General features: G+C 39.6%; 1 protein-coding gene across 3 annotated transcripts; it reads left to right on the top strand.

Moving 5' to 3' along the window:
* The first annotated feature begins 2,052 nt into the window (after positions 1-2,052).
* OTULIN (OTU deubiquitinase with linear linkage specificity) lies at positions 2,053-18,121 on the top strand. Of its 3 annotated transcripts, none has more exons than XM_005484295.3 (8): positions 2,053-2,333; positions 3,833-4,162; positions 6,615-6,688; positions 7,510-7,604; positions 8,744-8,887; positions 11,164-11,289; positions 12,327-12,596; positions 13,826-18,121. In XM_005484295.3, the coding sequence occupies exons 1-8, from the start codon at positions 2,203-2,205 to the stop codon at positions 14,018-14,020; spliced, it is 1,365 nt and encodes a 454-aa protein (XP_005484352.1). In that variant the 5' UTR covers positions 2,053-2,202; the 3' UTR covers positions 14,021-18,121. The 3 variants fall into 3 exon arrangements, with proteins under 3 accessions (XP_005484352.1, XP_005484353.1, XP_014120638.1); XM_005484296.4 differs by having other exon boundaries at positions 2,194-2,333; positions 3,883-4,162; XM_014265163.3 differs by having other exon boundaries at positions 2,200-2,333; positions 3,837-4,162.
* The last annotated feature ends 1,078 nt before the right edge of the window (positions 18,122-19,199 follow it).

Here is a 19,199-nt window from a genome sequence, read left to right as displayed (position 1 = left end):
AGAAACTATAAAAGTGGAAAGCAGCATCTCTATATACCTGTCTTTATGTACCAGGGAGGAGATGTATGTTCTTAGGAAGACATGCCCAAAACCTCTAATAAATTCAGGGATGCTAAAGGAAAGAAAACATCATGGGTAATGTGTAATTACACGAGTATATGGTGGATATTGTGTTGCCCATTTGACTCTTACTGGTGGGTTTTCCCCATCTATTTTTCCATCTATTTTTCTGACACAAGAACTGATCACCCAAACGTTTCTAATCATAATCCTGAAAAATGTGCAACACTTTTCAAATAGTGCAATGCAGTTAACTTAGCAAAGAAGGTAACAACCGCTGGTAAGCACTAAGATACATTAAATAAGGTAAAAAATATATTTTCTCATGGTGTTTAATGGGTTCTTTTTTTTATCAAAAATCTGAGCTGCTAGTGTCCATGACCAGAAAGTACCAAGTACAGAAATATTTCAGACTTGCAAAATATCATCTCCTGTATTCCACTGCATGTCTTTGTTGTGTATTTTCATGGACTTTGTTAGTTAGCTTAGTGGTTGTACCTTACACTTAGTAAAAGATACAGGGAACTTACAGTGGGAATGATCAGCCAAAACATCTCTGCCCTAAAGCTGCGGAGAGAACAGCAAAGGTGGGTAAATAACAAACAAACAAAGTACCTATTCTTAAAGAAGAGGCAACTGTAATGGCTCTTAAATGCTACTACATCTGAATTATTTAAATGATGTGAACTTGGGAAATAGGTGTTTATATTTCAAGTAGACTACCTGTTTAATGTGAGTAATTCTGGAATGGCCAGTGGGAAACAAGAATGCATATTAAGACAAACCTGTCAGTCAAACAGCTGTTCAAACAAAGAGATTTTTCAAAGGAGATGTCATTGTCAAGAACAATCCAACATTAAGTTGATCCACAAGAAGAGCAGTGATTAAAAGAGACCTAAGGTAATGGATTTTTTAAAAATTTTTCTTCAAGCATTCATGATACTTTCATATGTCTCAAGGATAAAAGAAATAGAAAAGGTTTCTTTACAAAAATATCTATCAGTTTTATATTAGGTTTCATTATGTTGCAAATTACTTATCATTGCCATTTTAACCTTTTAGACATTCTACTACCTGACCTCCGCCTTTAAAATGTTTTCCCAATAATGTTTGATACTCTAAATACATGTTAAAACTATTTTAACTTCGCTGAAGTTAAAATAGTCTGAACGGTTGGGGCTGTTCAGATTGTATATTTGTAGCAGTTATTTGCCTCCAGTCTCAGTATCACTTGTCATACTCAGAGAAAACACATTCTTATGACAGAAATTGCAGAAAGAAGACAAATACTTCATTTCCAGGCCCAATTTCAATGTGAAGACCCCCTCAAATGCCTAAACTGCAGCGGACTTTCCTATCACGGTACAGATTATACTATTCTGAGTTTTGGGGGCGTTCCTTGTTTTGTTGTTGTATTTTGTTTATTTGGGTTTTGTTGTTTTCGTTTCTGTTTGTTTTGGCTGGGTTTTTTTGGTTGTTGTTGTTGTGGTGGTGTTTGGTTTTTTTTTTAATAATGGGTATGTTTCAGCAGCATGTAATTTTTAAAGGCTTCTCATCTACTCTCCGTGCACGCTTCTCTTCTGCCGTGAGTTTTGTAAGGGTGTATCAGAACGTGGCGATGTATCTCTTTGCGCCCAGAAGAGAGACTTCCAGCTTCTGGCAAGCTCCAGACGAGCTGCAAACACACACGAACGCAAACGCAAACACACACACACACGCAAACACACACAGGCAAACACATAATCACACAAACATACACACAAACAGAAATGCAAACACAAACGCACACAAACACACGCACACAGACGCTTTGCATTCTTACAGCACTTCCTTTTACACGGGCCGTCTGGAAGCGGGAAAACAACTCTTATTTCCACCGTATTTTCTGTTAACGAGAACTTATTGTTGCCTTCCACCTTCGGGCGGGGGGTGCCGGATGACTTTCCCCGTTTCCATTCCCCGGGCGGTGGCTAAGCTGAGGGCCCGGCGGAGCCGCCTTTTCCGGGGGGCGGGGCAAGGCCGGCGCCGGTTCCGGCGGGGCGGGAGCGGCTGCGGGGCCGACAGGAGCCGGGCGGGCACCCGGGCAGTGCTGGGGCTGGGTTCGGCACTGCCGCTGCCCGCCGTGCCCGGAGCCCCGCCGGCATGAGCGGCGAGCGGCGGCGGCCGGGCCGAGCCCCGCGCCCTCCCCTCGGGCCGGGCACAGCGGCGGCCGCCGAGGCTCGGCGGGACGTGCCGGCCTCCCGGTGCCGGGCGGGACGGAGCGCGGCGGAAAGGTGAGGGCTCCCCGGGCTGCGCACGGGTGGCCGTGCCCTGCGCCGAGGGAGCGGGAACGGGAGAAATCGGGACCTGGAGTGCGACTGTGCTTCCAAAGCAGCGCGGGCAGCGGTGTCTGGGGAGGGGATTGTGCCCCTCTGCTCCGCTCTGGAGGGACCCCAGCTGCAGTGCTGCACCCAGCTCTGGGGTGCCGGCACGGGAAAGAGGACAGGGAACTGTGGGAACGAGTCCCCAGGAGGGCCGCGAAGTTGATGAGAGGGGAATGGAGCTCCTCTCCTATGAGGAAATGTTAAGATAGTTGGAGCTGTTCAGACTGGAAAAAAGCAGGGTTTGGAGTGATCTAATTGTGGCCTTCCAGCACACGAAGGGAGCCTCCAGGAAAAATGAGGAGGAACTTTTTACAAGGGCAGGTAGTGACAGGATAAGGGGGAAGGATTCCAGCTGAAAAGGAGTAGGTTTGGATTAGATATTAGGAAGAAATTCTGTACTGTGGGAGTGGTTGGTGAGGCGCTGGAACAAGGAGAAGTTGTGAATTCCCATCCTGGGAAGTGTTCAGGCCAGGCTGGATGGGGCTCTGAGCAGCCCGGTGCAGTGCAAGGTGTCCGTGCCCACAGCAGGGGACTTGAGACCCAGTGACCTTTCAAGTCCCTTTCAGCCCCCTCTGTGTTTCTGTGATCTCTGGTGCTGAGCTCTGTGCTGTGGGACAGCTTGGTACGTGTCAGGGCTCAGGTGCCAAGGGCTGTAATGCTAGTAAGCAAAGATGTTTTTAAGGTGGGAGCCTTTGACCTAGACATAGAAATGTGTTGTGCAGTTTTAAGGTTTATAGAGTGGATATTAAGTTTGTGAGCCCTGAGGTGACCAGCCTGGGTAGCCACTAATTGTCTAGAACAATAATGTGATAACTGCCAAGCAACGCAAAACTTTTGGGTAGGATTATGTGTCAACTTAAGATAAATATCCCTGAAAATTTACTATACGGGCACATCCTAAACTTTTGGGGAGCTTGATAGAATGGATTGTAGACATCCTGTCTTGATACTTTGATCATATTGGAAGACACAAATATTGGAAGTTTTTGTACTTAGCAGTGATCCTGGTGGAGTGGATGTTTCACAGAGCACCAGGTAAGTTTGTAGAAGTGGTTTTCTTGCAGGACTGAAACTTCTTTCTTCAAAATTTCTGTTAATCCTTGCGGTTTTAGGTGATAATGCACCCCAAGGATAGCAGGTGTTTAATCAGGACACTGTGCAGGTTGTGTGTGAGGAACTGGTACAGCTTAGCCTTCGTAAGGAATGATGGTCATGAGAGTGAGTTAGACATTAGCTTGGGTGCTGTCTTATTTTACCAATCTGTTTTGGATTTTATTCCTGGTTTTGAATAATTTATGTACCCTCTGAATTCTCAAAATACAATGTAACTCTTAAAATATTGTAGTTTTCCTGAAACGTATACTTTTGTTCTGGAAGAGAAACTTCATGTATTTTTTCATTCTTCAAAGCCAGGATAATCTTCAAGGGTGGGTGACAGAACCAACTGGCCTTTCTGCAGGTGCAGAAGAGAAAATAGAGAGTGTTCCCACACAGCTGATGAAGCATAAAAATGAAGTTGGTCTTGCTTCTGAGGAACTTGGCTCAGCAAATGCACCTGCAGACCAGACAGAGCAAACTATGTCAGAAATAAGACAAGACTGTGTATACAGAAGTGCTGGGAGACCTGAGAAGACAGATATGATTAAATCTCTTGTGATGGATCAGGATGCATCCAGAAACTGTGAGCTTTATCTGCCTGGGTCTGGTAATCGTTCAGCAGTGGAGTCATCTGAGGAGAGGTAAGGATTAATTTTTACAAATATATTAACAATTTTCCTATAGAAAGGGAGGATATTTTCAGTTCATGAAGGTAAATTTACGATTTTTTTTCCTTGGTATCTTTGGTTCAAGAAAGTCCCATTAACTAGTTCAATAATTTAAGCATTTGCATGAAACTTCTTGCACTATTTTTTTCTTTTGCGCATGCATGTTTTAATTTAATCATTCTTTTCCACTCTTACTTTATTTTCACTATATTTTTCAAATATTTATCTAGACATTAATGGGGAAAGGCTTTAGTTCCCACATTATTGTTTCCACAGATTTACTCAACAATTGCTATGCTACAACAGTGTTATGACACACTTTCATCTCTGGAATGAGGGTGCCTGTGCAGGTGGATTGCACCTCTTGCCTACCTGGGTTTCAAAACAACTCTCTTGAAATGTAGTACCTTGTTTACTCTGGATGTTCATTTGGCATGTTCTCAGTCTGTGGCTGCCTCTGTTTTGTCAGCTCCCAGAAAGAAGGTGGTTTCATAATATCTGCAGAAGGGACATGACACTGCTTCCTTTACACCAAACTTCCTCTTTCTTGAGTAATCTCATTGCCTTGGTTAGTTGAGCGCTTCTTTCTGCGTCTTGTGCTGAATTTATTCAAGGCTGTATGGCAAAAGAACAATTTCCCTGTCTTGACACAATTTCCCTCCCCATGGGATCCCTTGTAGCAGCAGGTTTCTTCATGCTCAGAGGGAGAGGTTGGTGCTTTATATTTTAGATACTTGGCTTATACAGAAGTTAAGTTAGAGATTGCTGCTGTCACGTACCAGGCTGTGTAGTTTTTTTAATAATGTTTGCAAGGTTATTAAGTATTCCTTCAAGTCTTCACAAACCTTAATGGACTTCAAACTCTGCTGAGAAATTAGGCTTTGTCCAGCATCATAGTGTGACATGAATGTGGACTTGAAACAAATATTTCTATGATGTTTCTTCTCATCAGATAATACTGTGTTTGATACCTACTACATCTACTGTTTCTCTTTTGATTAATGATTATTTAGTGTTGTTAAAAATGAGATTTCTTGCAGCTACTTGAGCACTTGAGTTAAAACTAAACAAGTTTTGTATGACAGCTCAGTAGATGAGTTTCCTGGTATAAACCTACATTGCTTTTAATAGTAAAGATTTTTTCTTCAAGGGAGATATACACAGATGGTTTGAGTAAGCTGGTTTGGACATAAAGAAAAAGAAATACAGAGCCATCATTTAGTGGTCTGTCCTTTCAAGTTTAATGAAAGTAATCCAGTTACCATCTGGCTACATTAAACTCTTTCTCACAGTCTTCCTAATTGCTTGTCTTCTCTTAGGGATAGAAGATGTGCCTTAATTTCTTCCTAGTTTTTTGGAGGCAGGCTGAGATTTGGAGTGTTATTGAGGAGTAGATTAGAAGCTACTAATAGTAGTAGGCAGTAAGCAATAACCTTGCAGCCTTTTTCTGTTTATGTACTTTCCTTGAAAAACTGACTTCTAATGTAAACCTCTTTAGTGCTATGCCTAAATGATACTAATATGGCTGGTAACATGGGGTTTTTTAAAGTATTTTAATTGTGAAGCTGTTATTATTTTTTAGAAGTTTACTTGCTAGATGTAGCTATATGGCAACTGCCCCTCAGGAATGGAATGTGAAATTTGCAGTCAGTTTTTCAGACATTGCATGGACCTTCATTTCAGCAGTAATGTTCCCATCCAAGCTGCAGATGCTGGTCTATGCACTGTTCTTGTAGGGCATCATTTCCCCTCTCATGCTCATCACTTGACTTCAGAATGTTGTACGTATGCTCAGGTGCAGGTACTTGACAGTGTACCTTGGCCAGAAAGCCTGCATTATTTGAGGAAGAAATGTTTCTCTGGATTTCAGCTAGCCTGTAAGCTGCAGTTTGGATTGTGGTGGAGATTTTCCTTAGACTTAGTAACATTCAAACTAAATGCAGGTAGTTGGCCACTTGTCATTGTGTTCTGTCATGTGTTCTGCTCAGCACAAGGCAGGTTGGTCAGTCCCAGTGGTGTGTAGATACAAAACCCCCTTGGGCAGTGTTTCCTTAGCTGCATTATTCATATGTGCAGCAAATAGACATGTTGGCTTCTTTCTTTTGCAGATTTAAACTCTAAAATGTAGAAATACTGTAGAAGGGACTGGAGTATTCATTCAACTACAGAAGAGAAATTCAGGCAATGATTTATTACCAGCCTGGTGACAGATACTGGAAGGGAGCTGTTGAGAGGGTTTTCTAAACTTTTCTCTATTTTTCAGAGCTAATTTTGGTTCTATGAAAATGGGTAAGATGGAAAGCAAACTGAGTTGAAAAAAAGGTAGAAAGACTTAAATACTTTCCTGAGTTGTAAAAAGGGGAAGAGATTGCAAAAGAGTAGGATTTGTGCTGTTGTTTGAGGTATGTGTTGATTTTTATTGCAGTGAGGAGGACATGTACCGTGATGAAGAGGAAATAGAGAGAGAGAAGATACTACTTAGTGAAACAAACTCATCAGGTACAATCAAATTTGAAATTTCAAATACAGTATTGCAACTCACTGTAGCACTGATGTGTGATGTCCTAATACTCTTTCCTCCAGGGACTTCTATGCACGGATGTCTGTGTTCAATAGCTGTTACTTATGGCTGAGTACATTGTACAGTTTGAGTCTAAAAAAAGACCAATTCTCTGGAAAATTAATTGCTCTTAATATATCATTCCCTTTGTTTCTGTAGTTACTTTATGAGTGAATGTGAATTCTTTGGAAAGCAGTCACATAGACTATGTTATGAGTGTTGTGCTTGAAAATTATTTTGTCATAGTCATCATAGCAGCATCTGTTGCTGGCATGCCTTGATATCCTCAGTATTACCTGCTTTTGGGATGAAGGCTGCTGGGATTCCAAGGCAAAACTGCATCTCTTCTTTCTGGTATCGTTACTGACTTACTGAGAAAGATCTGTCCTCTTTCTCCCTTATAGTCTAGCTGCGATAAGAAGAAGAGAAACTTGTCAATATTTTTCTGCTTGGTAAGAAAATGAAGAGTACTTGAGTAATTTCTCCTCTTTGCCAATTAATTTTTGCAGAAGAGAGGAGCAGAGTGTTCCTTGTCTTGTTGAACTACATCATAACTTCCCGTGTAATTTTGAGAACAAGCTGATTTTATCCCCTCCCACAGCAGTAATTACTTAGTAGCTACAGGTTGTGCTGCCAGTTTCATTTGGCACTGAAATTAATTTAAAGTGATAGTGTATTTAGAAATTTGATGTGCTTTCTACCTTCTTCTGTTTTATAATGTTCTGTTGCATGTAACATGTTGCATGTTCTGTTTTGACAGAATATAAATTAAGTGTTTCACCTGAAATGGACATCATGGAGTATTGCAGGAAGGAATGGAGAGGAAATACACCAGCAGCAAAAAGGATGAGAAAGGTAGCAGTTCTGTTTTTGTTGAATTTTATTAGGTTCTTGGTTTTTTGTCTGCTATGTGATTTCTCTGCAGTCTGTCTTTTAAGACAGGAAATGCAGTAGGAGTGTTTTACATTGTGAGGTCTTACGAGTGGTTTACAACTGGCAGATGCTGTTATTGGTGCTCATTGCAAATGTGTTTTTAGCAAAGCTACTTGCTGATAATTTAGGGTTTTGATGAATACTCTCCTTTGTTGTTGTTTTCAGTTGAAGTTTTATGTTTTGTTTATGGACGTAAATTGCTGATTTTGTGGACTGTTGAAGTGCACAGCAGATAACCAAATTTTTGAGTGGAAGGCAGGTAACGAAAAGTGGTGAATTGCATGGGTTTTTAAAAAATTTTCCTGAGATTTTTACCAGTTTTTGAACTAATTTTTTAATAATAATCTTGACCTAGAATGGTAGAAAATAAAGTTGTTTTGTTGCTTGAGAAATTTAGTGCTATGTCTGAGTAAACATAAAGATACCATACAAAAGTCAAAAACTCCCCATGCCTCCCTGGAGAGGTTGCTGTGAGACATACGGACACACGGGACATGGGCCCTTGCCAGGGCAGCTCAGCTGCAGGAGCTGCATTTCAACATCGAGGCTTCTGCTGCCACTGAGTGTGGGAACAGCAGGGAGGGAACAAATGTGCTGAGGCAAGTGTCAGGGTGTTTCAGTGTAAACACAAACTTGCCCTGAGGCAGAAACAAACTACATGTGCCATGTTTGGGTAAGTAGCACGAAATAGTGCTCAAATTTCTTTTAAGCATCATGTGTAGTCTTGTGTGTGTAGGATGGATATTTTTTGGAAATCCAGATGAGATAGCTACCCATATTTCAATGATGTTTATGTCATAAAGCAAATACCTCAAACAGTTATCTATTAGATTTCTTCAGTTTCTTGTTGTTTTTCAGCAAAACTAAATTTTTTTCCAGAGTATAATTTGTGACATAAAAACATTTGAACTTCCAAAAGGGGTAGTGCATCAAGCTTTTTTTTTTTTTTAACAGCATTAGTATTTGGATGTTAATATTCCAATACCTCATATGTTAACAGTGTGTGACCTTAAAATGTTTTATTAATGACTTCATGTTCTTTGGATTTTGTGTTTTTCTAGGGATATGAAGCAGTTGCCCAAAAGTTTGCATCTATAAGGAGAATACGAGGTGATAACTATTGTGCTTTCAGAGCAACTCTTTTCCAGATATTAAGCCAAGCTACCCAGTTACCAAGGTGGCTGCAGAGTGAGGATTTTACTATGGTATGTGTCAAACTGATATTCTGACAAGAGACTAATATTGGGTCTAACTTATTATGATCTCATTTCTCTGTTATACAATGTATATGCTCACTTGTCAGTATCCCCTGAACTGAGTAAGTTGTAATGTTCAAGATCGTTTTTTGTGCACAGTGATTCTTTCAACTTGGAATTGTGTCCAGGTGCCCTTGGTTTCTAGTTTATAATGGATAAAAATGATACTGTAGTGCTTACTGGAATGTCACTGTCACTTGTCTGTCTTAATCTTGCTCTCTTAATTTCTTCTTACTGCCTATAATGTGGCAGAAAGAGATTTTTCCACAAGACAGCTTGCAATAACAAAAAATACAGACAATTTATTCTAACATTTGCAAAATCCCCAGCTTTTCAAAATTGTAACATCTATTCTTGTGTGCCTTATATGGTTTCTCTAGAAAGTGGAATAACAAATTGGATGCTGTAGACTTTGCAGAATGTGTGTAATTACCTGTGTCTTAAATGTTGTTTAAAATAAGCATAAGAGCAATTGCAACCTGACACGAGGAACAGTTTTTGTGGAGCACTGATGTATGAGAAGGGCAAGGTATTCCCCTACAAGCAGAAGAAGAATATTCCAGAAATTTTCTTGTGTCAACAAAGTCTATTTGAAGATATTAGTGCATATGGAAAAAACATGTGAGAAGCTGCCTATTCAGAAGTGAGCCACTTGAGACGAGCAAGGTTCCAGATGTCAGAGTGCTGCTGGGAATGGAAATGGTGAATTTCTGATGCAGACCCTGTGGGTAGGGTAGCAGTCCAAGGAGAATCATACTGCCCTTTTTGCATCACTTTAGAGGACCACTGAAAAGTTCTCATTCTGGCCACTCTAATTTTTAAGTAAACATTTTGTGATTATATTTTTGTAATTACTGATGAAAATAGTTCTGTGAGGTGTTTTTACAGCAAGTACATTGCAAAATGGTTTCCTTTCTGTAAAAAACACATTCTTTCAGCTCTCAACCATTTCCATGTTATCAGACTAAAGAATATAGTTTCCCAATGATCCTTTAAAGAGCAAACTTTTTAAAAATTATGTACTTTGAAGTTTTTAATGATGTTCATCTTTTTTTTTTGCTGCTGATTCGTAGAGGAAAATGTCATATGATAATTAGCATTTTTTTTAAAAAGGGTGTATACCTACAAAACAAACTGAAATGATAAATTGTTATGCATCAAAGCAGAAGGCACATAAGAGAAATGTGTATACTGACAGCTGGCAGTACAAATATAACAGGGTTTTTTTTGTTTTTTTTTTCTTGTTTTTAATTTAAAATGGTGACTACATGCACATTTGTAGTTATGGAAGTTACTGGCATATAATTTGGATTGTTTAGCTCTATGTGCCCAGGATGCCAGGCTGGGGTGGGAGAAGATCTGTGCCTCTCTGACACAGATTTGGTTGCCACTAAGGAGAACACATTACTAGTTTGGAGTCCTAATAAAGTGAAAATGGGCTGGTGGTGGCTGATGGCATTGGTGCTGCTCTAGCCAAGATTTACTCCATTGTAAGACACAAGTTTCTCTTCCAGTTTTAGCAGTAAAATGGGTTAATAGATGAAGGTACAAAACTGGATGTGCAACTGCCAGAGTGTCCTTCAAGGGAGGTGTAAAAGCTCTGAACTGAGCAGGTGTAGCACATGAGCAGTAAAAGAGGCAGTTCTGAGGCTAAAACATCATCTGATGGATCAGCAAATTCCCAAGTTGTTTTCTTCCTTAATAAAAAACCTGTCCCAGAGTGTTTGGATCGTGCTCCTTGAAAAAAAAACAGATTTTTTTTTGGTGTGTTCTAGACAAAGTAGTTTGTGGTCTACCAAGACTTCAGGACGATCTGATGAATGTAATTTTCTCTTCTGTTAGTTCAGGAACACTTTCAAACAAAGTCACTGTCATCTATCTGCTGTTGGAGAAATGTTTTAATTAAAAAAAACCAAAAACCTCAAAACAAAACAAAAAATCAAACAAAAAAGAAGGCATGAGTAACTTGGTGGGTAATTTTTTCAATGCTTATGTGTTAGATCTGGAAATAGTAATAGACCACAGTATTCTTACTGTTACCCAGCAAACATTATAAACAGCCACTTGTGCTTGGTTGTGGTGATCTTACTATGATATCTGTTCAGAAGGATATTTGAGGTATTGTTTTAAGGTGAAAACTGTTAATAAAAATAAAATATGCAGGTTGGTGGCATTTCCTCTCCAGACTTTTAGGTTAAGCTGCCTTTTCTTCTCTCAACTTCCAGCTTCCTGAAAACTTGCTGAGCAAGTATGACTGGATCAAACACTGGCAGCTCAGACAGAAACCTGGCAAGAGGATGGGAGAAATAAGGGATGAAATAAAAGAGTATTTAATACTTCTAAGGCAAAAGGTTGGAAAAGTATTTGTATATTCTTTGGTTACTTGCAAATAAGAAAAGTTAAAAAGATTTTTGAATGTGGAGACTTTAATACAAGGATGCTTTCATTAGTGAAAGTCCCTTTTCTGTATATGTACTGCAAAAAAGTCAAGTGAAGAATGTCTGTTCAGATATGCCAGTGAGAGGCATCTGGTCTTCTATTATTTGCAGTAGCCTGATGCTGGAATTAATTTGCTAGCAGCTCTGCAGAAAACTATTAATTAGACAGATTTCAGTGAAAAAGTTAATATAACAGAGTTGCTTTCTATCTCTATTATTTCTTGTATTTATTTGAAGGAATGACGTAAACTGCAGCCAAATCCTTTTGCTATCTGGATGAGATTAAGGAAAGAAAAACACAACAATTCTGAAGTAATTTCAAAGGAGTAGTTTTTGTTCCTTTTTTATACATTTATTTCAGGTCATAGGAACATGATTGTCCCTTAAATGTTCATACTGTATTACCTAGCCCCATGCTTTCTCCCTCTTGGAACTCTGGAACCTATTAAAAAACTCTTCAGTTGTTCCTGTCTTACTGTGAATGCAAATTCTCTTTATGAAGGCTTTTAAGAGTATTTGGAATACTGCATTCAGCAGTTTGAAGGTTGGAATGAAATACGCATTTTGAGTAACAGAAATGTAAAAAATATGAAGTATATAGGCTTTATGGCACAGGAAACAAAAAGGTTATACACATTTATTACTTTAATGTGTATTGTCCCACAACAATATTTGTTCTGCCACTTTACAGCAATTTTTAGTATCCCTTCCTTTTGCTTTGCTTATGGATCAATTTAAGCAAAATCAGACTAAGTCAGCCTGACTTTGATTGGGGTACAGTTGTGGAAATATTCCTGATTGTTTTTCAAAAGGCACAAAGCCCTTCATAAGTTAAATTCTGAGTGCCTGTCTGAGCATCTGACAACTCACAAGTGATTTTTGCAGCTCTGGCATGGTGATAGCTGTTGGTTTGTGTTGTGTGTAATGGTTTGTTGTTTTGTTTTTTTTAGTGGAAGAATATAAGCGAAATAAAGGGTCCTCTTGAGAAACAAGAAGCTTGTGATAAATTGTTTAAGAATGAAGAGGAGGAGTACAGTCTTTATGAAGCGCTGAAATTTTTGATGCTTAACACTGCCATTGAATTATACAATGCTGATAAAAGTGGAAAGAGAGTGCCTGTCTTCTCCTGGCTCCTGTTTGCACGGGATACATCCAGCAACCCTTGTCAGTTAATGCAGAATCACTTGAATCACATTGGTCACAGCGGAGGCCTTGAACAAGTAAGGAGAGGTTGTTCTTTAAAGTGTTATTTTCCTGTTTTGGAGTTTTCAGTTTCAAGTTGTTTAAGAAACGTCTCAGCTTTTGTTGGGCTGACTGAAGCATCTGGTCTTTTGTTGGGAAGAATATGTTAGAACTGCTTGCTTATAATGAGAGTCTGTAAAGGCCCTCCTTTGAAACACCACGTTTTGTCTGGGGGCTGGCAGGTAGCATTCTTTGGAAACAGGGTTTGCTATTAATAGAACACTTGTATAGATCTCTTTAGTTGTTAGCTTTTTAAAAAATACCACAATGAAAGCTAATACTCAAATTATGAAGACCATGTGTAGCACATACACAGGTGAATTCTGATAAGCTAATGGAAGTTACTGTTTTATGCAGGGCATAAATGGTACACATATTACAAAAAATAGGAGTTGAATAGACAGATTTTGGAAACATCCATTAAAAAAATCCCATTGAATTCATTACAAGTGGGACACTGCAATGAAGTTCACAACTTAGTTGTAGATACTAGAAACATGGAAGTTTTATGTTTTGGTTTTCTTTCTTATCTTAAAAATCTGTCAACTGCAGTATAGATAAGACAGTTTGCTGTTTCTATGAAAATAGGTGATTCATTGGTGACTTTTTTGCTGCTTAGTTTATGTTAAGAAGGTATGTTGCCAGTTTTTTGTGCTGACTATATTTGTTTATTTCAGTAAGGTTCACTGTAAATTGTTATGTAGAACAGGATATGCTTGTCACTGTAGTAGATGAAGTAGAAGCTTTTCACAGCTTCTTTGTCTGAATTTCTTCTCCTGTCAATGGGCTTTCTAAGGGCTTTCCATTTACTTTTATTTGGCTGGAAAGTTCAAAGTACCCTGTAAGAGTGAAAGGATCATTGTCTGAAACCTGCTCTTGTCTGGTTTTAAGTGACTTAACAGGACTAACACTGATGCAAAAGCATGTCTTTCCTACCTGCTTGCAATAGGGCACTCTGTGTAAAGCAGTTTTTCCTTAGGGTTATTTTACTACTGTGCCATTGTGGATTTGAGGACTTTGTTGTTAAATGTATGGTGTCATAGAGGGGGGTGATGGAGATGAGAGAATGAATGTATAGGACTTCTCACTTCACAGTTTTTGTGTTTGAAATATTACATCTGATAGGTACTAGTTTTTTATTTTTACGAGGAAAACCTTGTAGAAGGCATGTTGAATTTTACACCAATATTTGCTGTTTCCAATGTAGGTGGAGATGTTTCTCCTTGCTTATGCCCTGCAGTACACCATCCGAGTGTACCGCCTCTATAAGCACAGCACTGATGAGTTCGTCACACTTTACCCCAATGACCCGGAGGAGGACTGGCCTGTGGTGACTCTCATAACTGAAGATGACAGACACTATAATATTCCTGTCAGAATGTGCCAAGAGACGATGCTGTGAATGGGTGATTGTTTGGCAGACAAACTTGTGCTGCTTATGGAGGTTTCCCATGCTACTTTGCAACAGGACAATGACAAAATCCATGTGATTAAATCAACAACTTGAAATCTGTGTTTTGGAAGTTGACATCTGAAATAAAGTATCAAATAGGTACTATCTTAAATAGTAAAAGTTTGGCAAGCATGGCTTTCTTTTCCATCAAAAAGAAATGAAAGCTTCTGCAGTCCTTTTTTCTTGAAGGACTTACTCTGAATAGAATTGCCAAAATGATACATTTATCCATTTTATTTCTGTCATGAGGCTCTGTGGTAAGACATGAGCTAACTTTTTGCTCCCCAGAATAATGACAATTGAAATTTCTGGGAAAGTAAGGTGGCAGTGTCTTGGCAAATCTTTGTAATAGTGCTTAGAAGCCATTTATATAAAATTGGGTCTCGGGAAGTAATACAGTTGTTTTGCAGTTGGAATTTAATGCCTGCCATGGTTTATGCTATAAGAGAGATGTTATTTAAGTCTTCTAATGCTTTGGGTTGTTTTTTCCTACATAAGTGTCTCTTATTTAGGTGAATGTTACACTGAAAATGCTCTTCCCCTTTCAACCTATGGAGAGGAACGTGGCAAAAGTGATAAGGGAGTATAAAAGTTGTTTGATAGTCAGTCACAAAGTCAAAGAGTACACAGAATTCCCATTTCAGTTATGACAGGTGATACAAGGGAGACACATGCCTGTTAACTTCCATGTCTGTTCGTGTTATTGTTCCTGTACTGTTAATCCTCTCAGGCAGCTGCTCTAGAGAACATGAGGATTTTAATTTGTCCAGGGAGTTCAGTAGATGGAAATAAAATTTTGGTGCAGCTTATTCCTCCCCAGAGTGGAGATATCAGAGGTTGTTTCTGCTTAGTTATTCATTATGCTTGAAAACTGAAAGAATACAGAATGTATCAGATGCTGGGAGTGCTGACAAATCTTTAAAAATAATTAAATAATGAAGCATTCAGCTTTTAGGTTCAAGTAGAAGTATGTCCTACAGATGACTTTTGGAACAAGAGAGTGAAAACTGATTTAACCAAAATGCTGGTCATACACACGTCACTTAGAATGCCTTCATTTGTAAATGGGGTAAGGTTATAAAAACTTCTCATTTGAATATTTTGGACAAAGTGACGTGCAAAATTCTTCTGTTCTAATTGAAATTAATTTGTTAACTATTATTGTGGAAGGTAATATACACAATGAAAATGTTTTCTAAAAGTTCTGTTCTAAGAAAAGTTCTAGAATGTGTTTTAAACACATTAATGAGGCCTATCATGTACTCTGTTATATATGTCATGTTTTCGTTGCCTTCTAAATCCATTTGTTTGTTACTGAAAATTTCTGGGAGCTACAAGGGAATAAAAAACTTAAACTCATCTGGCAGCATTTTGTTTCTTGTTTTATGGCCTATACTTTAAATTTTTAATGTTTCAGTTTTTGTAATCCACGTTGAAGTTAGTTTGTTCGTGAAAAGTGTGAAGTATAGTAACCTGTGTAAAAGACGTAATTATTGGCTGCTTGCACACAGGCAGCAAAACTAAGTAATTCCCTGAATTGATGTTATCCAAGAAAAGCTGAAGAGGAGGAAAAATAAATTAACTTTTGCAACTCATAACTCTGACAGAAAAGTTGTAGTTATGAGTTAATTAGCTGAAATTATTGAATTGTGGTATATTCTTGAGATTTAACACCTCTTTGAAAAGATATTGTCCCATGTGTAGAGTAGTGGTTATGAATGCATAACAAAAACCTCGAAAGCAGAGGCTTTTTAGGGGCTGAGTTTGTAGCCATTATTAGGGCTGGAAACAATGCACATAATTGTCTCGTATCTTGACCTGGAAAGGTGGGACTGGGCATAAGGTGCTTAAATAATGTGGTTTTTGCTAAAAACTCCCACCTACACCAAGCTTTTATTTTGCCTTTATCCTGTTTCCTAGTAAGTTATAAAGTGTGCCTGATGCTGGAGCAGGCAATCTATCCAAGCTGAGGCTGGGTGAGGCTCGGAGAAGCCTCAGGGTGGTGTCCTGTGGGAGCTCCCCAAGACCTGGTGTGTTTGGTTCAGGACTGAGCCTTTATTCAGACAGCTGAGCCCAAGCTTGGCCATCTCTTGCCAAGTGCATTTCTGTGTGACAGTGACAGCCCTCTCGTCCGGAGCTAGTGAAGGAGGCTGGAGAGCAGTGTGGGAGCTCCTGTCTCACCTGGATGGTGGATGGGGTCAGGGAACTGTGTAAATGTGAAGGAAGGGGGGAGAGGGAGCTCTTGCACTGTGTATGGAGTGCAGGGCTCAACTTGGCATCTTGTGTCCCTGGGGTATAAATAGTGTTGGTTGTGCAGCTCCTGCATCTTGTTTTCTTCTGGACATAATTGCCATTTGTTTTCCCACTATGCTAGTTGGCAGGACAGGACCAAGAATGTCTGAAGGTGGCCAAATGTTCTTTGTGAATGCTCCCTTTTTTGCTTAATGCTGGAAGATGACAGGAGCCGTGTTCTCAAGCTGGCTGCAGTGAATATTTGTGCTATGACATCGACTAATGTGCTCCAAGCCAGACACATTCAAAGAATATGTCCATTTATGAATTTCTTGAGGAGAACGTCAGTCTCTCAGAAATGGAAAAGAAATGTTATTAATTCCACAGAGCTGAAAGTGAAGCATCACATTCAGCATGGTAGAAACCTCCCAAAGAAGGCATCTCTCTAGTCACCTTTCCCCAGAGCACTCATTTCTGCCTGGGTGGTGATGAAATTCTCTTATTGCTGTTCACAACTCCAGCGTAAGTCATTGGGATGGCACAAATGCTACCCTGAAATGTACTGAGCCATTGAAGAACTGGTCAGTACTGACTAAAGATTGGTTTATCAGGGCTATTGGGAGGATACTTTGGTGGGCTGAGGAAGGAGGGGCACACTGAATGTGATCACCAGCTGTCTCCTCTAGGGGAAAGTTTGCCCAATTTGCCCCTTTTTGGAATTATAGGGTTTGGGGTGGTGTTTTTAGACACCTGGCTGCAAGGTCTTTGACAGGATACATTTCCTTTGGGCTGTTGCAGCAGTCAGGGTTGCAGGGGCTGTAGTAGGTGGCCTCTACATGTGCTCTTCAGTGTCAGGGTTTCAGTCTGAAAAAACCAATTTTTTTAATTGAAAGCATCCCAAACCTTCATCTTATTGAAATTATGTTTTTATATAGGCTGAACACAGTGGGTACTTTCCTCCCTCCCCATCTCTCTTACCTTTCTAGAATCAAATACTTCTGCAACCGCTTGTGGCTTCTTGGGGTGGGACAGAATTCAGACACTGCCCTGTTACATAATCTAAGATGTATGGTGCCCTTGTGTCTCATACATCTTAGATTTAAAAGAAAAAAAAAAAAGAAAAGAAAAACAAAAGAGAAAGAAAAGCCAGCCTACGCTCCCCTCCGGTCTGTCACCAGGTGTCCCTGCAGGCCAGGGGACAGCCCAGCTGGGGGCACCCGCAGCCCTTCCTTGCTTTCCTTGCAGCAGCCAGGGCTTCTGCTGGCTTGTCACTTCACCGTGGTGCTCCCGCAAATGCCGAGCGCGGGGCCGACACACAAACACCGACCGTGCTGAGGAAGTACGGTGTGGCCAAAATGCTTAGCCTTGGGACCTAGTGATCTACTGATCTTTGCCTTGGGATCCAGGGATCTCAAAAGACCCGGGTTTAGCAGCATAAGCCTGAGAGACTTGCATGACAGGATGTGTAAGTTGAAGTTCTTAGTGCATAGATAGGTGAAAGACATTTTGAAGACGTGGAACACTGTGAAATGAAGTGATAAGAAACTTGAGATTTTTCGTGCCTTTACATTTTTAGCTTTCTGAATATCAAGTAGTTCATCTGTTTTACACCTAGAAGAAGAATCTGCTAGTAGGAGTTGAAATTTGTACCAAGCCCTCTCTTTGGCTGCTGGGTATCTGTTTTTTTTTAATGCATTAATCCAAACCTTCATGTGATGTATTGAGGCATGTGAGTCTTCACAGTCAGAATCACTCTGTGACAGTGAATCCTGAGCAGTAGGTTCTGGGATAACCTACTCCTGCTTCACAAACATGAGGCTTCATAGTGTCAAAAATAATGTATGGTGAGAAACGGTGGGTTGGATTCTCACATTATCCAAGAGTGAATCAAATAACTTTTAAGATGTAGAAACCTGTTAGTTTCCAACTGCAGCTGAAGGTGCACAAAGCATAACTTACTTTTACTGTCCTTATTATAAAGGGAAAAAAACCCAGTTGTAGCTGAGATACTTACAAACATTTAAAGTACCTTCAAAAACAGAATATTATTGCCTGTACTGCTGTTAATGAGATGATAATTATTTCTACGTGAAAGATATACTCAGTGTAAAACTGAATAGACTATATTTAGAGATGGACCAGATGCTGAACTATTACTGTTGAATTACTGTTTATGAGTGTCTTTTGCTTCATAAGAATTTTTTTGCTTTTGTGTAAAGGGTAAGAGAAATAATAAATTGCATTGCGCAAAGAGAATGTACAGGATGAGACATAAACCTGCAAAATGTGTCCATTTCACTCAAACTCTTTCAAGGGCCTCTACTTTGAATATTTTTTTTTTCAGTATTTCATAACATTTTGGCCTTTGTTTTATACAGAAGACCTGGTGTTTTGCTCAAGGAGTGGTTCTGCAGAGCTGAAAGTAAGAGCTTGGGTGAGGCTCTGCTTCTTGCCCCTCCTAGGCAGGTTCATCTCTTGCTGCCAAACTTCAGCTTCTGTGCCAGTGAACTGCAACATGAGTGCCCTTGCATTCTGGAGGATTGTGCTCCTTTCAGGAAGCCAGCAAGCAGCAGTTCTCTCACCTGAGCATGTCTTTTGAGTTCGTATTCAAAAGGGAGACAGAAGAGCCAATAAAATTTTTTCTCAGGGGTCATTGTTGAACTGCTTGGCTAATTGGGTTGAAAACACAGACAAAAGTTAATATGTGAGTTAATATGTGATGGTGTTCGCAGGGGTCTTAGGATGAGGGAAGAGACAAGAATGTTGACTCCATGTTTCAGAAAGCTTGATGTATTATTTTATGATATATATTATATTAAAACTATACTAAAAGAATAGAAGAAAGGATTTAATCAGAAGGCTAGCTAAGAATAGAAAAAGAATGATTAAAAAAGGC

Source organism: Zonotrichia albicollis, chromosome 1 (genome assembly GCF_047830755.1).
Source record: "Zonotrichia albicollis isolate bZonAlb1 chromosome 1, bZonAlb1.hap1, whole genome shotgun sequence".
Lineage (NCBI taxonomy): Eukaryota > Metazoa > Chordata > Aves > Passeriformes > Passerellidae > Zonotrichia > Zonotrichia albicollis.
The sequence above is the reverse complement of the archived record's forward strand: the minus strand, read 5'-3'. Positions and strand labels throughout refer to the sequence as shown.

What these genes read in the sequence shown, in the direction of transcription:
- OTULIN (XM_005484295.3), top strand. Translation starts at nt 2,203, where the DNA reads ATGAGCGGCGAGCGGCGGCGGCCGGGCCGAGCCCCGCGCCCTCCCCTC. An exon ending in GGACGGAGCGCGGCGGAAAG is followed by an intron (nt 2,334 to 3,832) that starts GTGAGGGCTCCC and finishes CATTCTTCAAAG; the next exon opens with CCAGGATAATCTTCAAGGGT. An exon ending in CAGCAAAAAGGATGAGAAAG is followed by an intron (nt 7,605 to 8,743) that starts GTAGCAGTTCTG and finishes GTGTTTTTCTAG; the next exon opens with GGATATGAAGCAGTTGCCCA.